General features: G+C 42.0%; 1 protein-coding gene across 2 annotated transcripts in view; it reads right to left on the bottom strand.

Moving 5' to 3' along the window:
- The window catches only part of VPS13C (vacuolar protein sorting 13 homolog C), a 193,033-nt gene that overhangs the window by 26,456 nt on the left and 149,762 nt on the right, over positions 1–16,815 (bottom strand). For both annotated transcript variants that reach the window (XM_075531422.1, XM_075531423.1), the window contains exons 63-72: positions 16,623–16,756; positions 14,723–14,849; positions 11,143–11,378; positions 7,741–7,882; positions 5,907–6,047; positions 5,070–5,151; positions 4,874–4,943; positions 2,809–2,920; positions 2,579–2,692; positions 553–692 (exon numbers count right to left, since the gene is read on the bottom strand). In XM_075531422.1, coding sequence (XP_075387537.1) covers positions 553–692; positions 2,579–2,692; positions 2,809–2,920; positions 4,874–4,943; positions 5,070–5,151; positions 5,907–6,047; positions 7,741–7,882; positions 11,143–11,378; positions 14,723–14,849; positions 16,623–16,756 — 1,298 coding nt within the window. The remainder of the gene's footprint in view (positions 1–552; positions 693–2,578; positions 2,693–2,808; positions 2,921–4,873; positions 4,944–5,069; positions 5,152–5,906; positions 6,048–7,740; positions 7,883–11,142; positions 11,379–14,722; positions 14,850–16,622; positions 16,757–16,815) is intronic.

Consider the following 16,815-nt stretch of genomic DNA (forward strand, 5'->3'; position numbering starts at 1 on the left):
CTTAGAAAGATTTCCTCTGTTCAGAGACTGGAATAACAACTATGTTTTAAAAATCTCTGAATTCCTCTGAAATTTGGTAGTATACATGTGAGGTGGGAAATGGATTTTTATTCCAAAATTCAATTAACATGCATTCAATTGTTAAATATCTGGCACATATAAATATTCTCATATTGAATGCAGCAATGAGTTCTTATTCTCTGTATATACATCATATGATGACATCAAAAGCTCATTTATCCAATCGCTGTTTTAAAACATTTATAAAAAAATTATGATGTACTGAAATAATTAAATTTTCCTCAAATAATCTTTCCTCCTACATTATTATATTCCTTAGAGATAAATAAGCAAAGGAAATATAAGGGTTCTTTCTTTACCCTTTCTTCTAGAGAAAGTAAGCATGCCCACAAGTACAATGAGAAGGAGACAACACTCTCCAAGGGTCACTGAGTAAGCATTTTCCTAAGCTAGCATCGAGCCCCAAGAGCAAACCACCCAGAAAGAGAACCTCGGGACCAAAGCCTCCCAGAACAGTCAGACGGTTCTTACTGAAATATGAGGTCGTCCATGTCAGTCAGAGTCGCTCCTATGCTTTTCAGCAGCAAGTTGACGGAATGAATTGCAATCATTTCTTGTTTCCCTTTGTCCGATTCTTCACCTCCAGAACCCAAAGACAGACTCAAATGCAACTAAAAGAAAGTAATTTTTATGAAAGAACCATTTATCAACTACACACTAAGACAGCCGGTCTTCCAAACACTAGAACTTTCCATTACATCCAAAAGAAAGCCACGACGTGCCTCTGCAGACACTGCACAGAAGGACTCAGGGGTCACTGACTCCCACATTTACTTTTCAAAAACTACTAGTCTGTTCCAAAAACAGAGCTGCGTTTTATTGAAAAGAGTCTGTAAAATTGGCTCATAAAGAGGGAATTGTACAACAATGGACTAACCATTTCATGAAAAGAGGCATACTGGCACATAAGCAATCTGCCAATTAAAATAATAATCTTTTCTTTTCATCCAATTAAGCTACTCACTTATGACAATTACCAATTCCCCGATAGAATGTAAAAACAAGTGGGAAAGTTTTAGGATTCCCCATCCATCTTTACGTTAGTAGTTAAATACGTAAATTTCACATTTCCAACGAGCTTGCCTTCTTTGTGTTGAATCATTACTGCAACAGTAAAAGAAGACATGGGCGACATGTGATCTGACATGCGTGAATAAACGCTGTACCTCACTGCCCACCCGATGCTGACGCGAGAGAACTTGAATTCTAAAAGTGGTCAGGTGACAAAGTGTCAACCTCTCCCCAGAGCAAGACCACTAGGGAATAAGGGAGTTGGTGCGCCTCCTATTACTAATTATCTAGCCTCATGGAATAACCCTCAGGCTGCTTACACACATGATCTAGTAAATTATGGATCTTTCAAAAACTATTCAGCTCCATGAAGCCATTTTCTAGCTATCACGGAAATTTAGATAGTAAATATTGTGCGAATGCTTGTTTAAAGTATTGTTCAATTTTACGCGTTGAGTTGCTAACCACAAGGTCAGCTGTTCAAAACCACCGGCGGTTCCATGGAAGGAAGACAAAGCTTTCTACTCCCGTGAATAGTCAACAGTCTGGTAAACCCACATGAGCAATTTTATGCTGTCCTAGAGAGTCACCATGAATGGGGATCTTGAATTTTGATATTTGATATTTGAGCTTTGAATGAGAAATAAATTACACATAATTTATCACAAAATACCAGTTTTAAACCCAACACTATCAAGATGTCTGAGATCATCAAATTGATAAATCAATTAAGAATAATTCCATTTTATACAGCCATTTATTTAGCCGAGTGCCTTAGTGAATGTAAGTGAAATAATGTACTGTAAACAGTTCTGAGGAAAAAAAAAACAGTTCTAAGAAGGTAAAGGATCATTGGCATTTTTAAAAGAGTTACTTAATTCTAAGTCTGGCCCATTACACAAGTTTAGAGCGTGATAGTTGGTAGCATTTGTGAATTCACTAAAGAGTCACCTCCCCTATAAAAGCGAGAAAGAACGACAAAAGGATAAAAGAAAGTGGGTTCATAGAGTACAAAATCAGGCAAGTGAAAGGTATCCAATTTTCCACTTTCTTAGTTACAACCAAATTTTAGGAGAGAGAGGGGAAAGGACCATGTCAACTGTGTAATACGTCCTTCAGCATTCCCACATTCTCGCTAAGGCCCATGATAGCTGTCTGTTCAGACAGTGATAGCAGTTTCAGAGTGCAAGCCAAACATCCGACGTTGGCAGGCACTTCCACGCCTAATTAAGGAACGCTTGTGTCAGCGTCTTCCCTGAACAAAGGGGCTACTAACTCAAGACTAGAGGACGCATGCGCTGGGGGTTTCTCTGCAGGAACTATGGCTACACATATGTTCAAGGGAACTGTCTTAATTATTTCAACTAAGCGATCAAAGTTCCTGCCAAATATTTGATGCAGTGACTTAGGATCTACATATCTATACAGACTCTTTGAAAGTTCTTAATAATTCTCCCAAAGTTTTCAAATAATCATTACAACAAACCTTAACTGGAGAAATATGGAAATGTTCGAAGAAACTAAGCATTGATATATCAGTCATTGAAGTCTCCATTAATTCTGTGTTCAGAGCATCAATATCTTGTTGGATTAACTTCGTCTGTAAGAAAATTAAACCAAAATGTTCTAGTTTAACCTCTTTGTCCACAACAGCTAGCTTAAAGAAGTTGATGAAATTTTTATTTTATGATTTTGCCAAGAAACAAAAATTGATACCCGTTGTCTTTCAGCTTCAGGGTCAGTAGTTGGAGTAAAAAGTGCAACAACAGCGCCTAGAAACCCTTGATCAACTTTTAAGGCCATTTCCTGAATTAGGACCATGAAATACCTGCGGAGAAAAAGGTCAATGTACAGATCAAAACCTCAGGTGGGGCACCATTTACGCAAACAACGAGGTTGGAGATAGGACAAGGCTTTCAATTAATGTTCATTCACAAAGGCAGAACCATGACTTGTGTTGGGACTTTGGAGTGAATGTTTTTTTCTTTTGTTATGGCGTATCGAGATTTTCGACATCAGTCTGTTGATTTCCAGATGGTATATTTCCAGAACTTTATCCATTTATTTTAGGTTTTCAAATTTGATAAAGGGCAGTCTTTTATATTATTACGCTATTCTCTATTTTATTTCAGTTGGTTCTGATGTGATGTACCTCTTTCATTTCTATTCTTGATGTTTGCATTTTTGCCTCAGAATTATCTAAGACAAGGCTGAAGCAAAACAGATGTGCTAGCTCAGTCTGGCCTGCAGATATGTGATTCCAGACATGTCCAAAGGTTTCCTGTGAGAAAACCCCTCCATCATATTCCCCTCACTGCACGTGACGATGGTGGTGTTTGCCGACTTCCTCACAGAGCCTCTTTGAGGACTGGAATCACGTATGTGCCATTCTGATGCTACATCCTTCAGCCAGACTCAGCAACATGGGTCCCGACGGTAATCTCGGGAAGGTTACAGAATCTCCGCTTCCTCGTATTTGAACGGAGACAATGCTGGAGTCATTGTGAGGATGCATTTAACCTGGCCCTGAATAAATGCTATTGCTTTCCTTGTAACTGGGCGGGGATATGACCAGTTGATAATAAGACTGTCTAATTAGAGTGGGACGCAGCGTCTTTCACTGCTCACTAACACTGAGCACACAGCGTCCCTCAGGCCCAGACTCATCACGTGACGGAAGAGACAAGAACACCGAGGGGTGCAGCAGGCCCTCACTCTCCTAAAGCCCAGCAGTACTTAGGTCACTGAGAGCTCACGGACTACTTCAGAGTCTAGCTGAGGCCAGTAAAAAGAGGAGGTACCTTAAGGAATCTTATATTCTAAAATATGTAAAGGCTATTATTAAAATAAGTTTCACCGGAAAAAAAGTTACTTGGTCAACAGTAGATCCGAACATTCAGTTGGGGAAATTTTTGTCTTTGAAACTAACTTGTACATCGTGAAAGAATCCCAGCCACTTCTCACTTCTAGTTTCCTTCTGTTATAACCCCTCGGACCGATGTTGGGGTCTGATGGTTTCTAAGGCTCTAACTCTTCAGTTGGGGTTTTTTTTTTTTCAAAACAATTTCGTTTTGTCTAAATATGTACATATACGTGTTTGTGTATATATGTCTCTATATAGTGTCTATATGTCTCTATATAGTGTCTATATGTCTCTATATAGTGCGTGAGAGTCTATATCGTGTATATAGGTCTCTACGTGGTGTATGTGTGTGTACATATACACACACAGTCTGTGTAGCGGCACAGCCCACCTCATCAGTGACAGTGTTCCATTAAACCCTTTGTATACGTGGTTACTCTTGGTTCTTGTTTTCTTTCCCCCCTCCCTCCCTGCCTTTTATTTCCTCCCCCGCCCTTTTCTTTCTTCAGTCTTTAAAGTCATCCTTTGACATGAAGCCATCTTTGTTTTCCTTCTCAATAACGGTGTCATCAATTCCTTGTCTTTTCGAGATGGGCTGCTTTGGCTGAGCTAACTGCTCACTGCTCTCTAGTTTCGTCCGTGCGTTGAGGTGTCCGATGGGCTTGCCAGTGTTTTTACAGGATGCATAGTATTCTGTGGTGTGGATGTACCAGAGTTTGTTTATCCAGTCCTCTGTGCTGGGTTTAGACTGTTTCCATCATTTTGCTAGGGCAGAAATGGCTGCGAGAAACATGGGTGTGCATTCAGTCTGCTCGTGTTTTGGAAATTCATTTTAAGATTCACTTTCTCAAAGAATAAAATGGATCGTCAGAGTCAAGCCTCGCTTCAAATTCCTTTAGGTAGGGGAGTGGTACTCACTTGAACTGCAAGACTTTGCTGTAATCGTTGAATCTTGTGATGACACTCACGTCGATGAAGGGTTTAGGCTCTAAGAGAGAGAAGCATGAAAACCCCAGTCAAGGTTTCGACAAGAGCAACGCAATTTTCACTTAGATTTGTAATGGGATCGACCTGGACTGCACATTCTCATCATGATTCTTACGGAATTATTTACCAGAATCCAGAGCTATAGATTTTGGAGGGGCCACAGGATGAAACACAACAGGGAACATGGTGCCGGGTAACTGATTATCAACCTGAAAGAAAAGAAAAACCAATTCAGCAGAATTTTAAAATAAATGAAACATAGCCTGTTGGTTAGGAAACAGGATTTTGGAAGATGCCAATGCAGGTCTGAAGTATCTGCGTATCCATGTCCGTGGTGCTACTAGAAGTTTCACTTTGAATCTATAAAGCAGAAGTTGCATCTACCTCAGCAAGGGCAAGCCTTTCAATTAAGGCAGACAAAATCTCTCTGAATCAATTGTTGTAACATTGTGCAGCAACGACACCGTCAATGGAAACATTTATATCTAATATCATGTGAGATTTCAACTCTCTATAATCTAAGTGGTATCAATAGAAACCGGTATGAAATTAGAGGATAACAAGGAAGAAGAAAAAGAATAAACATACTTTAAGTACGAGTCCTCGTGAGAAGTTGAAAGAAAAAAAGGAGCAGAGGGAATATCTAAAAATAAGGCTCACTGAAGTCCTCCTCTGCTCTTCCCTGAAGAACGACAAAGGTTCTAAGAAAATAAATCACAGACTTGACGAGTAAGACTGTTTGTGCTAGTTAACTGATCAAAGTAAACAGCCTCCCAAGTCACAGGGGCTTAGGAACTGAATTGTCAGTAAGGTGTTGAGTCCACAAAATACAGGAAAAAGGGGGAAAACATGTTAACAAAACAAAAAAGAAGCTAATTACAATGTATGCTACAAGTTTGTAAAGACATTCCATCCCCAAAGTTCCCAAAGTAATTACATGTCTATTTGAAGATGACAATGTTACCTGAAGCCAGTACAACATGGCCCTTAAACTTCTCTGATGAGGAGACTGCTTAAATTCAATCTGAATTCCAGATAAAAAATCTCGTTTAATAGGGCACCGGATAGGCAGTCGCATTTCCATTGGGGCTTTATCAAAATTCACCTAGAATGAAAAAGCACACGTCTCTGAGAAGAGTGGAGGCAAGCAGTGCAGCGAGCCCATCTTAAGCGTCATCTCCTCTTGAGATGGACAGGGGAGACGGATCTCTCTCTGTACCTCGACGGAAGATGCACCCGAAGGTGATCTACAGTCATGGTCTTTGAAGCAAAACCTTTCACTCTTCTACCAATGCTAGGAAGAAAATAACATGAGGGGCACATTTCCGTGAAGAAGAGAAAACACGCATCCGAATCTTATTAAAACTGAAAGAAGAGACCACTGTGTTACCACAGTTAGTAGAGCGGCTACGAGTCAGAATCGACTGGTCAGCACTTAATAAAAACAATAGCTTACTTGTCTGTGTCTCTCACCCATTTGGCACATTTTGTTATGGGAGCATGGCCAACACTGATGCCTGTAAGGAGCTGTAAGTGTGTCTGGTGACCAGGACAAACTCAGCCATCAGACACCAACCACAGAAAGGAAGGAAAGCCCTCGGAGGGAGCCAGCGCAAGCTAGAGAGCACAGTCCGACGTCCAGGGCCTTCGGAGAGCAGGGGCGACTTTCAGCTTCAGTTCCTCCAAGTCCATGCAGAGGAGACTTTGCCTGTAGACACCCACTCAGGTCCAACAGTCACGCACGCTGACAGATGCAATGGAGCTCAGCCTGCACGGTGTTTCGCCAGCTAAATATACAACAGCCTCCACCAGTGCCATTAAAACAACAGAGGAAAAAGTGACAAAAGTAGTTTTCGATCCTCTGTCATCTCACTGAAAAGGCAACAAGTTTTAGGAAACTCTCTGGCTTGTAAACAAAACCAACGATAAGAATGAAGAAGAGAAAGATTCAAAGCCTGCTTCACAGTATATGGCTCAATCACAACATATTTTCATTGAAAATGTATTAGCCACAGGGGAAGGAAAAAAAGAGGATGAATATAAGGAAGAAAAGGGGAGCGGGGGCATAGGACGCTAACCCACCCAAGGGGAGGGTATCGTTTATATCTCCACAGGGAAAGAGGGACCAGACTTCAACCCAGTGCCGCAAGGTGTGAATGCAACATTCCGACATGGAGTAGGGAACTAGTGGAGAGGTCCGGGAGGCTGGCCCAGTACCAAATATTAAGTGGATGCCTGCTCCTTCCCCCAGAAGAATTTGTTTCAAAGGACGACATTGAATCTGCAGTTCTGGGAGAGGGACATATCTGATCGGAGCACACGGGAGCAGATGAAGGGGGAGTTGGAGAGAGTGGAGCGCATCCTGGTCCACCAGGCCCTGAGGACGATGACCCCAATTAGAGCAGCCAGTCCACAGAGAGGACCACATGGCCAGCCCCACTATGAGACATGACGCCCCTCACTGACCCATGGCCCTGCGGAGGACAGCACTGGAGACACAGTGTGGGAATTGCCCCGACCTGATCCCACCACACCGAGGCAAAGCACTGGGGGAGTGCAGCAGAACAGCAAGGGAATGGAGTAGCAAGATCCCCAGGGAATGCTGAAAGTGGACTTTGGGGCCAGGGCGTGGTGCCCCAACAGACTGGACTGGAAAACACTCCTAAAGGCCAACAAACGATCCCTGAACAACAACAACAAAAAATGTAAGAATGTATTAACCAATCAAGTTCTCTACACACGGCTTGCTTTTTTATAACCACTACCACCAAAGGCCCAAACACGTATTTTGGAATTACCTCAAAATGAGTGTCTAGTTTAATCCAGCCCGAGTTCCCTGAGGCTTGGTACTTCTGGTAGGCCTGTTCCAACACGATGATCTGCTTCTGGTTGAAAGGCTTCCACTTATGTTTGGGTTTCATCTCCCACACAACACCAGAACTATAGTAATTCACAGAGAAAATGGAATTAGACGCACCTCTGTAGGTTTGTGGAACCTAACTCTAAACTGCAGAAGAACAAGAAAAGGGGAAAATGTTTTTCTATCACACATTTGACATCAACCAACTTTGCAGCCCCCATTTTCTCTTTTTTTAGTAAAGAATTTTGCCGTGGTGAGACACACGAAGGGCATGAGGTGGCATCTGACCTCTGACTTCACAGGGGAGGGGGAGACGACTGCTCAACATTAGCCCAAGGTTCATTCCTGTGAAATGGAGGTCAGACATGCCTCCAGCCACCAACCTTCATTACCAATTCTGACACCAACTGTCCTTCCCAAAGCTTTCTCTGCACCGCGGCTGAGTTAGGTGACTCATTGCAATGGCCACACAGAACCCACAGACCCTACTCATGATGATGGGGTTTATCAGGGAAATCAGCCTCATCAGAAATGCTCAAAGTACAGTCCTCACAGTCAGGAACACCTCTTCCCAACTCAGGTACGTATTCTAATGCAATTTGGGTGCTGCTGATAAGTACCCAAAGGGTATACTACTTCATCATTAAGGCTCTGCCCAAAGGTGTTCCCTCGGTCAGCAAACCCAGCAGTCCAATGCCTGGAAGCACCCAGGCTTTGTAAGTAAGCCTTCGTTCAGCTCTGCTGGCTCAGCAGAGTGAGGAAGTCTTCTGCTCTGTCTGATGCTCCTGGTGCCGCTGCCTCTCGTTCTCCAGCACATCTCTGGTCCAGCACATCTCTAATCCTCTGTCTCCTGGATGGGGTAGGTGCAGCATGTAAGGATCTTGGGGTCCAAAGGGTGCATTCCACTCCTGGCTCTTCTTTCTTGATGGTCGTGAGATCCCTCATTCTTGCTTCAGAGATGACGCATTTTAAGCCTAGCAGGATGGCAAAACTGCCTAACAAACCTTAGATTTCAATATACCTTATCTTCATGGCCTCACCCAGTCACCGAGTGGGGCTTACAGAGACTAGGGCAATCAGATAATTCACCGTACCATATGAAGAAGTAGTTTGCTTTAAATATTATAATTTTTTGACCAATGTTTCCTTATAAGTTGAGCATATTGGAATGAGTGCTTAGTGTAGCGTGGTAATGTCAATATATACAGCCTTCTCTTAGCATAGCAACCTGGGTGGTACAAATATATTTGGTTCAAATTTCTCAACAATACTGTAAAATATAGGTCTGGTGAGCTGCTTTCATAAAGATTACAGCCAACAAAATCCTACGGAGTTTTACTCTGTGGTACATGGGGCCACCAGCAATGAGAATCAACTTGACAAACTAGTTCTGTTTGGTTTCTTCCTTTCTTAGCACAGAGTAGTATCAATATATAACAAATATAATACTTTGCGATTTAATTTGACAATAGGGTTATCTGCATTCCATTGTGCCTTAAAAAGAGTTACATTCAAAGTTCACTTTTCTGGTTCTGACATAATGAATATGCTTTAGTAATGGAAAGGAAGTAAATGTGGCATCGCCAAACACACAGCAATGAAGACCTTGTCAAGCTGTAGCTGCAGCACAGTGCAGTGCAGCACACTGAGCGGGAGTGACACACCAGCCCCGGGCATTGTAGGGATGAGCATGGCTGTGTTTCAATAAAGCTTTAATTATGGGCAATGAAATCGGAACTTCATGCAATTTTCATGCTGGAAAATATTCTTCCTTTGGCTTCTTCCAACCACTTAAAAATGTAATTACAGGTAGTACCTGTGTTATTGAACCTGCTCCTCGGGGTGTCTGTAAGTGGAATTTGTGAGTCAGAACATACACGATAGCTCTCTAGTTCCTTACAGAGTGGCCCTTCGCCACCGAGTCGTGTCTGACTCCACGCCCCAGTTGGGCAGAGTGGAGCTGCTCCTGTGGTGTGGAGGATGAAACTCTTCACAGGAGCAGAAAGGCTCGTCTTTCTCCTGAGGAGCAGCTGAGGGGTTGGAACTGCTGACTTTGTGATCAGTAGTCCAAGAGAGAACTCACTGCGCTCCGAGGGATCCTTCATTTATGGCAAGAAAACAGTGACAGCCTTTTCAATGACTTAAAAGTTGCACGGACTATAAAAGATGGTGATAAAGAATGTACTAAAAATAGGGGATGGTTCCATCATTTCAAAGGGAGGGTAAATTTACATAATATTAAAAGGCAAGTTGGAGTGTCAGTAAGTTAGACGCTCCTAACCCAAGAAGCGCCGGCACCACGGTTAGCTCACTGGCCAAACAAAAGCAAGTAACAGGCTAATCAGACCCACTCCGCCGACCAGCCTTCAAAAACGGAACCAACATTTTCCTATACTTCGCGTTACTTAGAAAGCCGGAATCGAGAAACTCAATCAGAGAAAAGAAATGGTTCCATCACTATTACGAAGTTCTTAATGATCACTATTTAAGATTATATATCCATGTTACTAATTACCTTCTCGAAAGACGTAATCAACGTTTTATTTTTCCTTTCAGTTTCTCTCTGCTGGCTTCTCCTGGCCTATTCCAGTCACACGCATCCTCTACCACACACACAAAACTGCTCTACCTCTGTAGTTCCACGGCACCCTGCACATACTTCTTAAAATACATAACCACACACTTGCAGAAGTGCAAGAATTCACGGCAGAAGAGGCAAATGCTGTCATATACACAATCCTGCACACGAGACAAACATGCACACACACTATAAGTACCAGAACCGACCAAACAAACCTCTCCTTCATCGAGTGATAGCTGTCTTGGTCATTTTTCTATCTGTCCCACACATGGTGCTGAATGAGTGTACAGTACGGGCTGTCTCTGGTTCTCAACTTCCTGGCAGCTCCCAGTTGCCTTTTAAGGTTACGTAAATTTGCTCTCACTTTGTAATGGTTGAACCAATTGCTGTTTGCAACAAATTCACCAAAATTCACCTCAGCTTGCTGCTTGCTATGTATAGCTTTTAAATCCTTGTAAAGACGTCGAGCCTTTTATGGCACTAAAGTACAGGTAAAAGTAAGAACTGCAATCACCTGTTCTGACTCACCCATACATTCCACTTAAAGCTAAGAATGGCTATCACCCAGCACCTGGGCTCTGCCCATATGAGGTATTAACTTCGAAAAGTCAGCGGGAAGATGGAATTAAACAATGATGGAATGATTCCACGACATCTTGAAGCCTTCTCATATTCCACATTCTGAGTAGTCACATCAAATTAGGTGTTATCAAACTCAAACGCCTTCGAGAGACATTTGATGTCTTATGTCTTCCATACCTGGTTATCCCAATATATGAAACCTCCTGCTTGTTGTCATTATTAACCAGAGAGAGCCCAAGACTGTGAAGAGACAGGACTATTTCCTGATGCGCCTGTTCCAGTTCTTCCGCCTGCCGCGCTTTAGACACCAGAGCCACATCGTCGGTGAAGAGCAAAACCCTCTGGCGTCCATCTAGGAAGGACACCCAGTGAATCTGGGTGTTTGCATCGTAGGCGAACTGCCCACATTCATCCTGGGGAGAGGGAAACAACACCATTAAGCCCACAAGCAGAAGGTCGTCGCTGTCGTTATGGTTCTGGTGTTCGCTAGCACACAAAGCTGAGTTACAGAAAAATAAGTTCAAAAGACATGACAAGAAACTGGGTAAGGTGACAAAAATGCAGTGAACCAATGATCTCTTTGAAAATACACTATGTTTTCCTTGAAATAATGGAAGAGATGAACAGTGTGCAAGTTGATGATAGCTAGTTGGCATCACCTGGCTGACTCAGGGGCAATTAGCCATGAGAGGATCCGTGGGTGACCCTGGTGCCCTAGGCTGCTGGCTCTCCTCCACGATGGAGACCAGAACAACTCCGAGAAGGAATGTCAGGCAGAACCAGTATCATTTACTTTCATCGTTCAATAATTTATCAAATAATGTATATTTGTGTAAATCACACTGCCAAATAATCAAACTATGATAATGAGTTTGTACAAAGTTTCACTAAAACCTTTCCAGGTCAAGGTATCCCATAGTAAAGGTTTCCTATAAGTCTGAAAATTATGGGGGCTCATCTGGCCGGTGTGCTCAGAGTAATATAATGGTCATTGCTCATGCTGGGCTCCATGTACACGTAGCAATTGAATGTGGATACAGTAACTGCGCATTGTCACTGGCAATCCAGGCGCCTACCATGTGTTTGGCAGGGTGCTAGTGGGACTCCACAGACTCTGAATCCCATCGTGCCGTCCTCCCTTGCATCAATGGCTAACCATTACACGTGAACACATGCACTCAACGAAAGCATGTGCCACAGTGCATTTCCTCAGGGTTTCTTCCCATCGCTGCCTTTTATCTGTGAGCAAAGTTTTCCTTGTTTTCACTTTCCTTAACAATTTTGAATGTCCTTTCTCATTAATTTTAGTTCTAACAGCTTTTTAAAAAGAAAATAATCACTGTATTTCTCTCATTAAAATAGCAGATTAAATAGGCTTTTCGCCTTTACAAATGTCTTATCATTATAATTCTCTTGAAAATGCCAGGAATGCATTTTGAATACTTTCTTCTGACTGAAATATTAAAGAATTTTCAGAGGTCTGATTGTCCTCTGGATATATAAGATAATGCTCCATTTTTCTTGTCAAGAATTCTGTTTCCTGACCTCCATTTTTTTTCTATTCATTCATATGACAGTAAGGAAAGATCTGTTCAGACTCAGGGTCTGACAATAATGCATGAATTTTCTTTGAACTCGCTCCATTTCCACTTGCTCCTGGGTAAAATACCCTTCCACAAACAGCTTTGTGGTCAAGAAAATGAGTGATTTCCTGGCTTTATGCTCAATTTTCATTACCTAGTAGATAGTGTGTGATATACTATAGTCTGAATGAGGTGGAATTATCTTTTTGTCCTACTTCTTGGTTCTCTAATGCAAAATAGAAGAGAAACAATACAGTGACAGTCCCCCAGCATGCATTCTTGCCAGGATTCTCTGTGAATCCGCCCCTTTGTACAGACCTTGATACCCTCCTCCAGGGTGTCACTGTCACCTTTGCTCTAGGGTCCAAATGCTACATTCTGGGAATCGTGGTTGCTGAGCCAACAGAGCTCCAACTTGTCACGCTGAACATCACACCAAGATGTTCACAATAAAGGAACTATCAGTCTCATTTCTCAAGGTATGGTAAGCTTTTAATCTCTTCTCTGCATTTCAGAGCAAATTATGGAACGTACAGTCAGGCACTATTGTTCAATTACCATTTTAAAGCAAAAGTTAAAAAAGGCTTTCAAATAATTGTGGTCATCAAAAAGTGGAATGTGAAACTATATGAATTCTTCCATTAAGAAATATATTCCTACAGATACTCCATCTATAACTAATGCAGGATCAATTTGTGGTAGAGGAATTCTTCCGCTCTGTCAAAGTCAAAGAGTTAAGAAATATCATAAAAACTAGTTAACTACATATTGCTTCAATAATTATTACAACAAATTTCTGTTGTGGCAATATAACTACTTTATGCTCCATGGGGATGATTTATAATGATTTATAATGTTCTCTGTCATAAAATGACAATGATGTCGCTAAAGTAAACAAAAGATATATATATATATATAAGCCATAGAAAGATGAATGGATTTTAAGCTTGCACTGAATTGTAGCCCTAAATCTGAGAAAAATTAGTTGTTATGACATGGTCTTACCCACTACTCATTCTCAAGAAGAAATCACTGAAGATATGGGTGCAATAGTAAAGTGTGGTGAAGAAAAAAAAATGGTGCCTGGATCTCAGAAGAACAGTATCTGGGATCTTAAAGGCTTGTCTTAAAGTAAGCAGCCATCCAAGTGAGGTGTCGCCCAAGTGTATTCGGAAGAAGCACACCAGCCTGTGTGATCCAAGGATTGCATATGTAATATAATCCAAATTCAAAGGGGCCAATGTAATCAGAGTCTAAATTCTGAACAGCTGGTCTGCAGAAGGTGATGGGTAACAGTGGAAGCCCAAAATCTATTTGCAAACTGCACAGATGGCCTGAGTCTCTGCTGAATCCCTCTGACCAGAGACCAAGAATGTGAGCATCCTTGCTTTCAGAAAGCACTGCAGTGATTATGGCTGATGTCGCTAGGTTAAAAAGTACCATCATTTGATCGCCCTTTGGACCCAATTCAACATTGTTTCAGTTTTTAATATTTTCTGCTTTTCCAACTGAGGTTTTTCTGTTTTGTTTTGCCGTTGTTGTTGGGGTTTGTGTTTCTCGGTATTTTGTATGATTTTCTGTATAAAAACTCTAGGATAGGCAAATCTATAGATGAGAATAACTAGATAAATACTTTCCAGGGGAGGCTGGGGGCTGTGGGGAGCTAACAATGCACACAAGAAAGAAGAAAATATTCTGAAACTGATTGTGGTGATGACTGCATAACTCTCAATATCAATGAACTATTAAATTTTATGACTGTGTGAAGTATATGCCAATAAAGCTATTTTGAAAAACTTCTGATGCAGTCACTTGCACAAATTTAATTTTTAAAAAAGCATATAGCACTGCATATGAAAACATGCCTGAAAAAGAAGTCAGTCAAGTATGACAGACATACATTGAAAATAAAATTTTCATTTTACCTTAAAATGCCTTCCTCTTAAAAAAGAAGGTATTTTACTGGTCTTTATTTGAGCAAGATGGAATGGATTTTTTTAATTAAACATAAATCACTTAGAGTGCTATAAAATATTGGTATGAATTCTTTGCAACCACAAGTCTAAAAATTACTTGTTCTGAAAATATTTCCAATTAATGTTTTTTACTCAGTCCTCTTATCTACCTCCCTCACCACCAGGCTCCTCCCACGGGCCTGTCACCTCAAGTATTACCTTCAGAAGAGCAAGCTCGCCAACATTAGCCGCATATTTCCAGGACAGCTTTCTGGTGCCAGTCGGGTCTGCCCAGGCGAAAAGCCTGACTTGTTTTGGCAGTAGTACCATTTCGTCCCGTGAGCCACTAAAACAACCACAGACAGAAAATTAATGTTGGGGCCGTGAAAAACCCTGCTCTACAGTTTAGTGAAAAGAGGAGCGAAAGAGTCCTAATTAATAAAACACACAATTCTGCTTAAAAAATAAATACCTTAAACTGCCTATTCAATCAATGGGCTTGGAGCTTGAGGAAAGACTACCACCCGTCCTAGCCTTTGACTTGCCCCAAGCAGGAGAGGACCAATAGCATTCACTAGAGTAAACAAATCGGTCGGTCAGCAATCACCTTTGGGAAAAGCAAGGCCTTCCTGTCTCTAGAAGCAGAAAAACTCTACTGGGTAGTAAAATGTAATAAGCTTTTGTAGTCCAATAAGATGCCCAAGAAATAGTATGTGTCTCGACCAAAGTAAGCATCACGCCATATGCAGCTCTCGAGGGTGGCGTGTGGACCAGCAGCATCAGCACTCCCCAGGTCATGCTGAAAACGCAGACATTAGAGTGCGCACCTTAATGAAAGTCCTAAGGAATGTTCAAACCGACTAACAAAACTCTAAAAGGAAGAAACACTGGCTCATCAAATAAGTGTTCATAACCCCGAGGGCTCAGGGTAGGTTAAGCATCGAGCTACTCACTCACTGCAAGGCTGGCGTTTTCCACTAACCGGCTGCTCTGCAGTAGAAAGAGGAAGCAGCTCACCACGTGAAAGGTTTACAGCAGGCGTCCTCAAACTACGGCCACGGGCCACAGGCGGCCCATGGAGGACTTTTATCCTGCCGCCGGGTGTTTTTGCCCCATTTGATTTTTACTTCAAAATAAGATTAGTGCAGTGTGCATAGGAATTTGTTCATAGTTTTTTTTAAACTATAGTCCAGCCTCCAACGGGTCTGAGGGACAGTGAAATGGCCCCCGGTTTAAAAAGTTTGGGGACCCCTGTGTACAGCCTTGAAAACCCCGTGGAGCAATCCTGCTCTGTCCTAGTGGTTGTTGCTGTTGTGACTCACTGAGTCACTTATAACTCACAGAGCAAGGCTTCAGGACAGACGAGCGCTGCCCCGCAGGGCGGCTAAGACTGCAGGCTGATGGGAGCGTGTTGCCGGGGCTTTTCTCCATGAAGCCACGTGTGGATTTACATTGCTGACCTTCCGGTTAGCCGTTGAGCATTTAACAAGCATGTCACCCGGAGATTTAAAAAATGCACGTACATATAAACACCAATCTTTTTTGTAATTGAAGGACTTAAAACCACTTGTTATACCATTTAGTAATGGCATCCTCTAAGCAAAATGATAGCAAGAACAATGAACACTATCAGCCTACCTGATAGATACATTCAACACCACTGTCTAACTCCTGTTCTCTCAATTTTCTACTTTCTCTAACCAAAAAATAACTGGATACTGATTGATAGGGCAAGAAAAGTTCGCTGAGAACCTCCAGAGTACCAGATAAAGCCAAAAGAAGTCCACAATCTCTTATCTGTACACTGAAACTTAAAAAGCCCTGGAAGCTATTTTGGTGCCAAAAATAATTTGATCATGTCCGAGCTAATGTGAGACCATGGTCGCCTTTACTTATCCCATTTGATGAGACTGCTCATAAATTCTGCAGCAGAATTATTAACGGAGCCTTGGAATCTTCTGGTAGGTACAAGAGAGACAGCAGCATGTGCCCCATTTTATACCTTTCTAAAATCTGAAAAAACATTCATCAAACATCTGTCCCCAAGTGCTGCCTAGATCACCGGGCTGCAAGCCAGTAAACACACAGCACTGGGGCCAACCGCCCCTTTCTTCCGTACCTCTGCTTATAAGTGAGGACATCCCAAGGAGTGTGGTTTATAATGAGGGCAGGTGCAGATCCCTCGTGGTAATCAGAAAAGGTTATGGCTGTGGAGTGCTCAGCAGTGTTGACATCCACCAAGACGCCCCCATTCTATTGCAGAAACAACAAACAAACAAACAGGCTGCTGGAGATACTGGCTTAACTTCAAT

The sequence above is a fragment of the Tenrec ecaudatus genome, chromosome 14 (genome assembly GCF_050624435.1).
Source record: "Tenrec ecaudatus isolate mTenEca1 chromosome 14, mTenEca1.hap1, whole genome shotgun sequence".
In the NCBI taxonomy this organism is placed as follows: domain Eukaryota; kingdom Metazoa; phylum Chordata; class Mammalia; order Afrosoricida; family Tenrecidae; genus Tenrec; species Tenrec ecaudatus.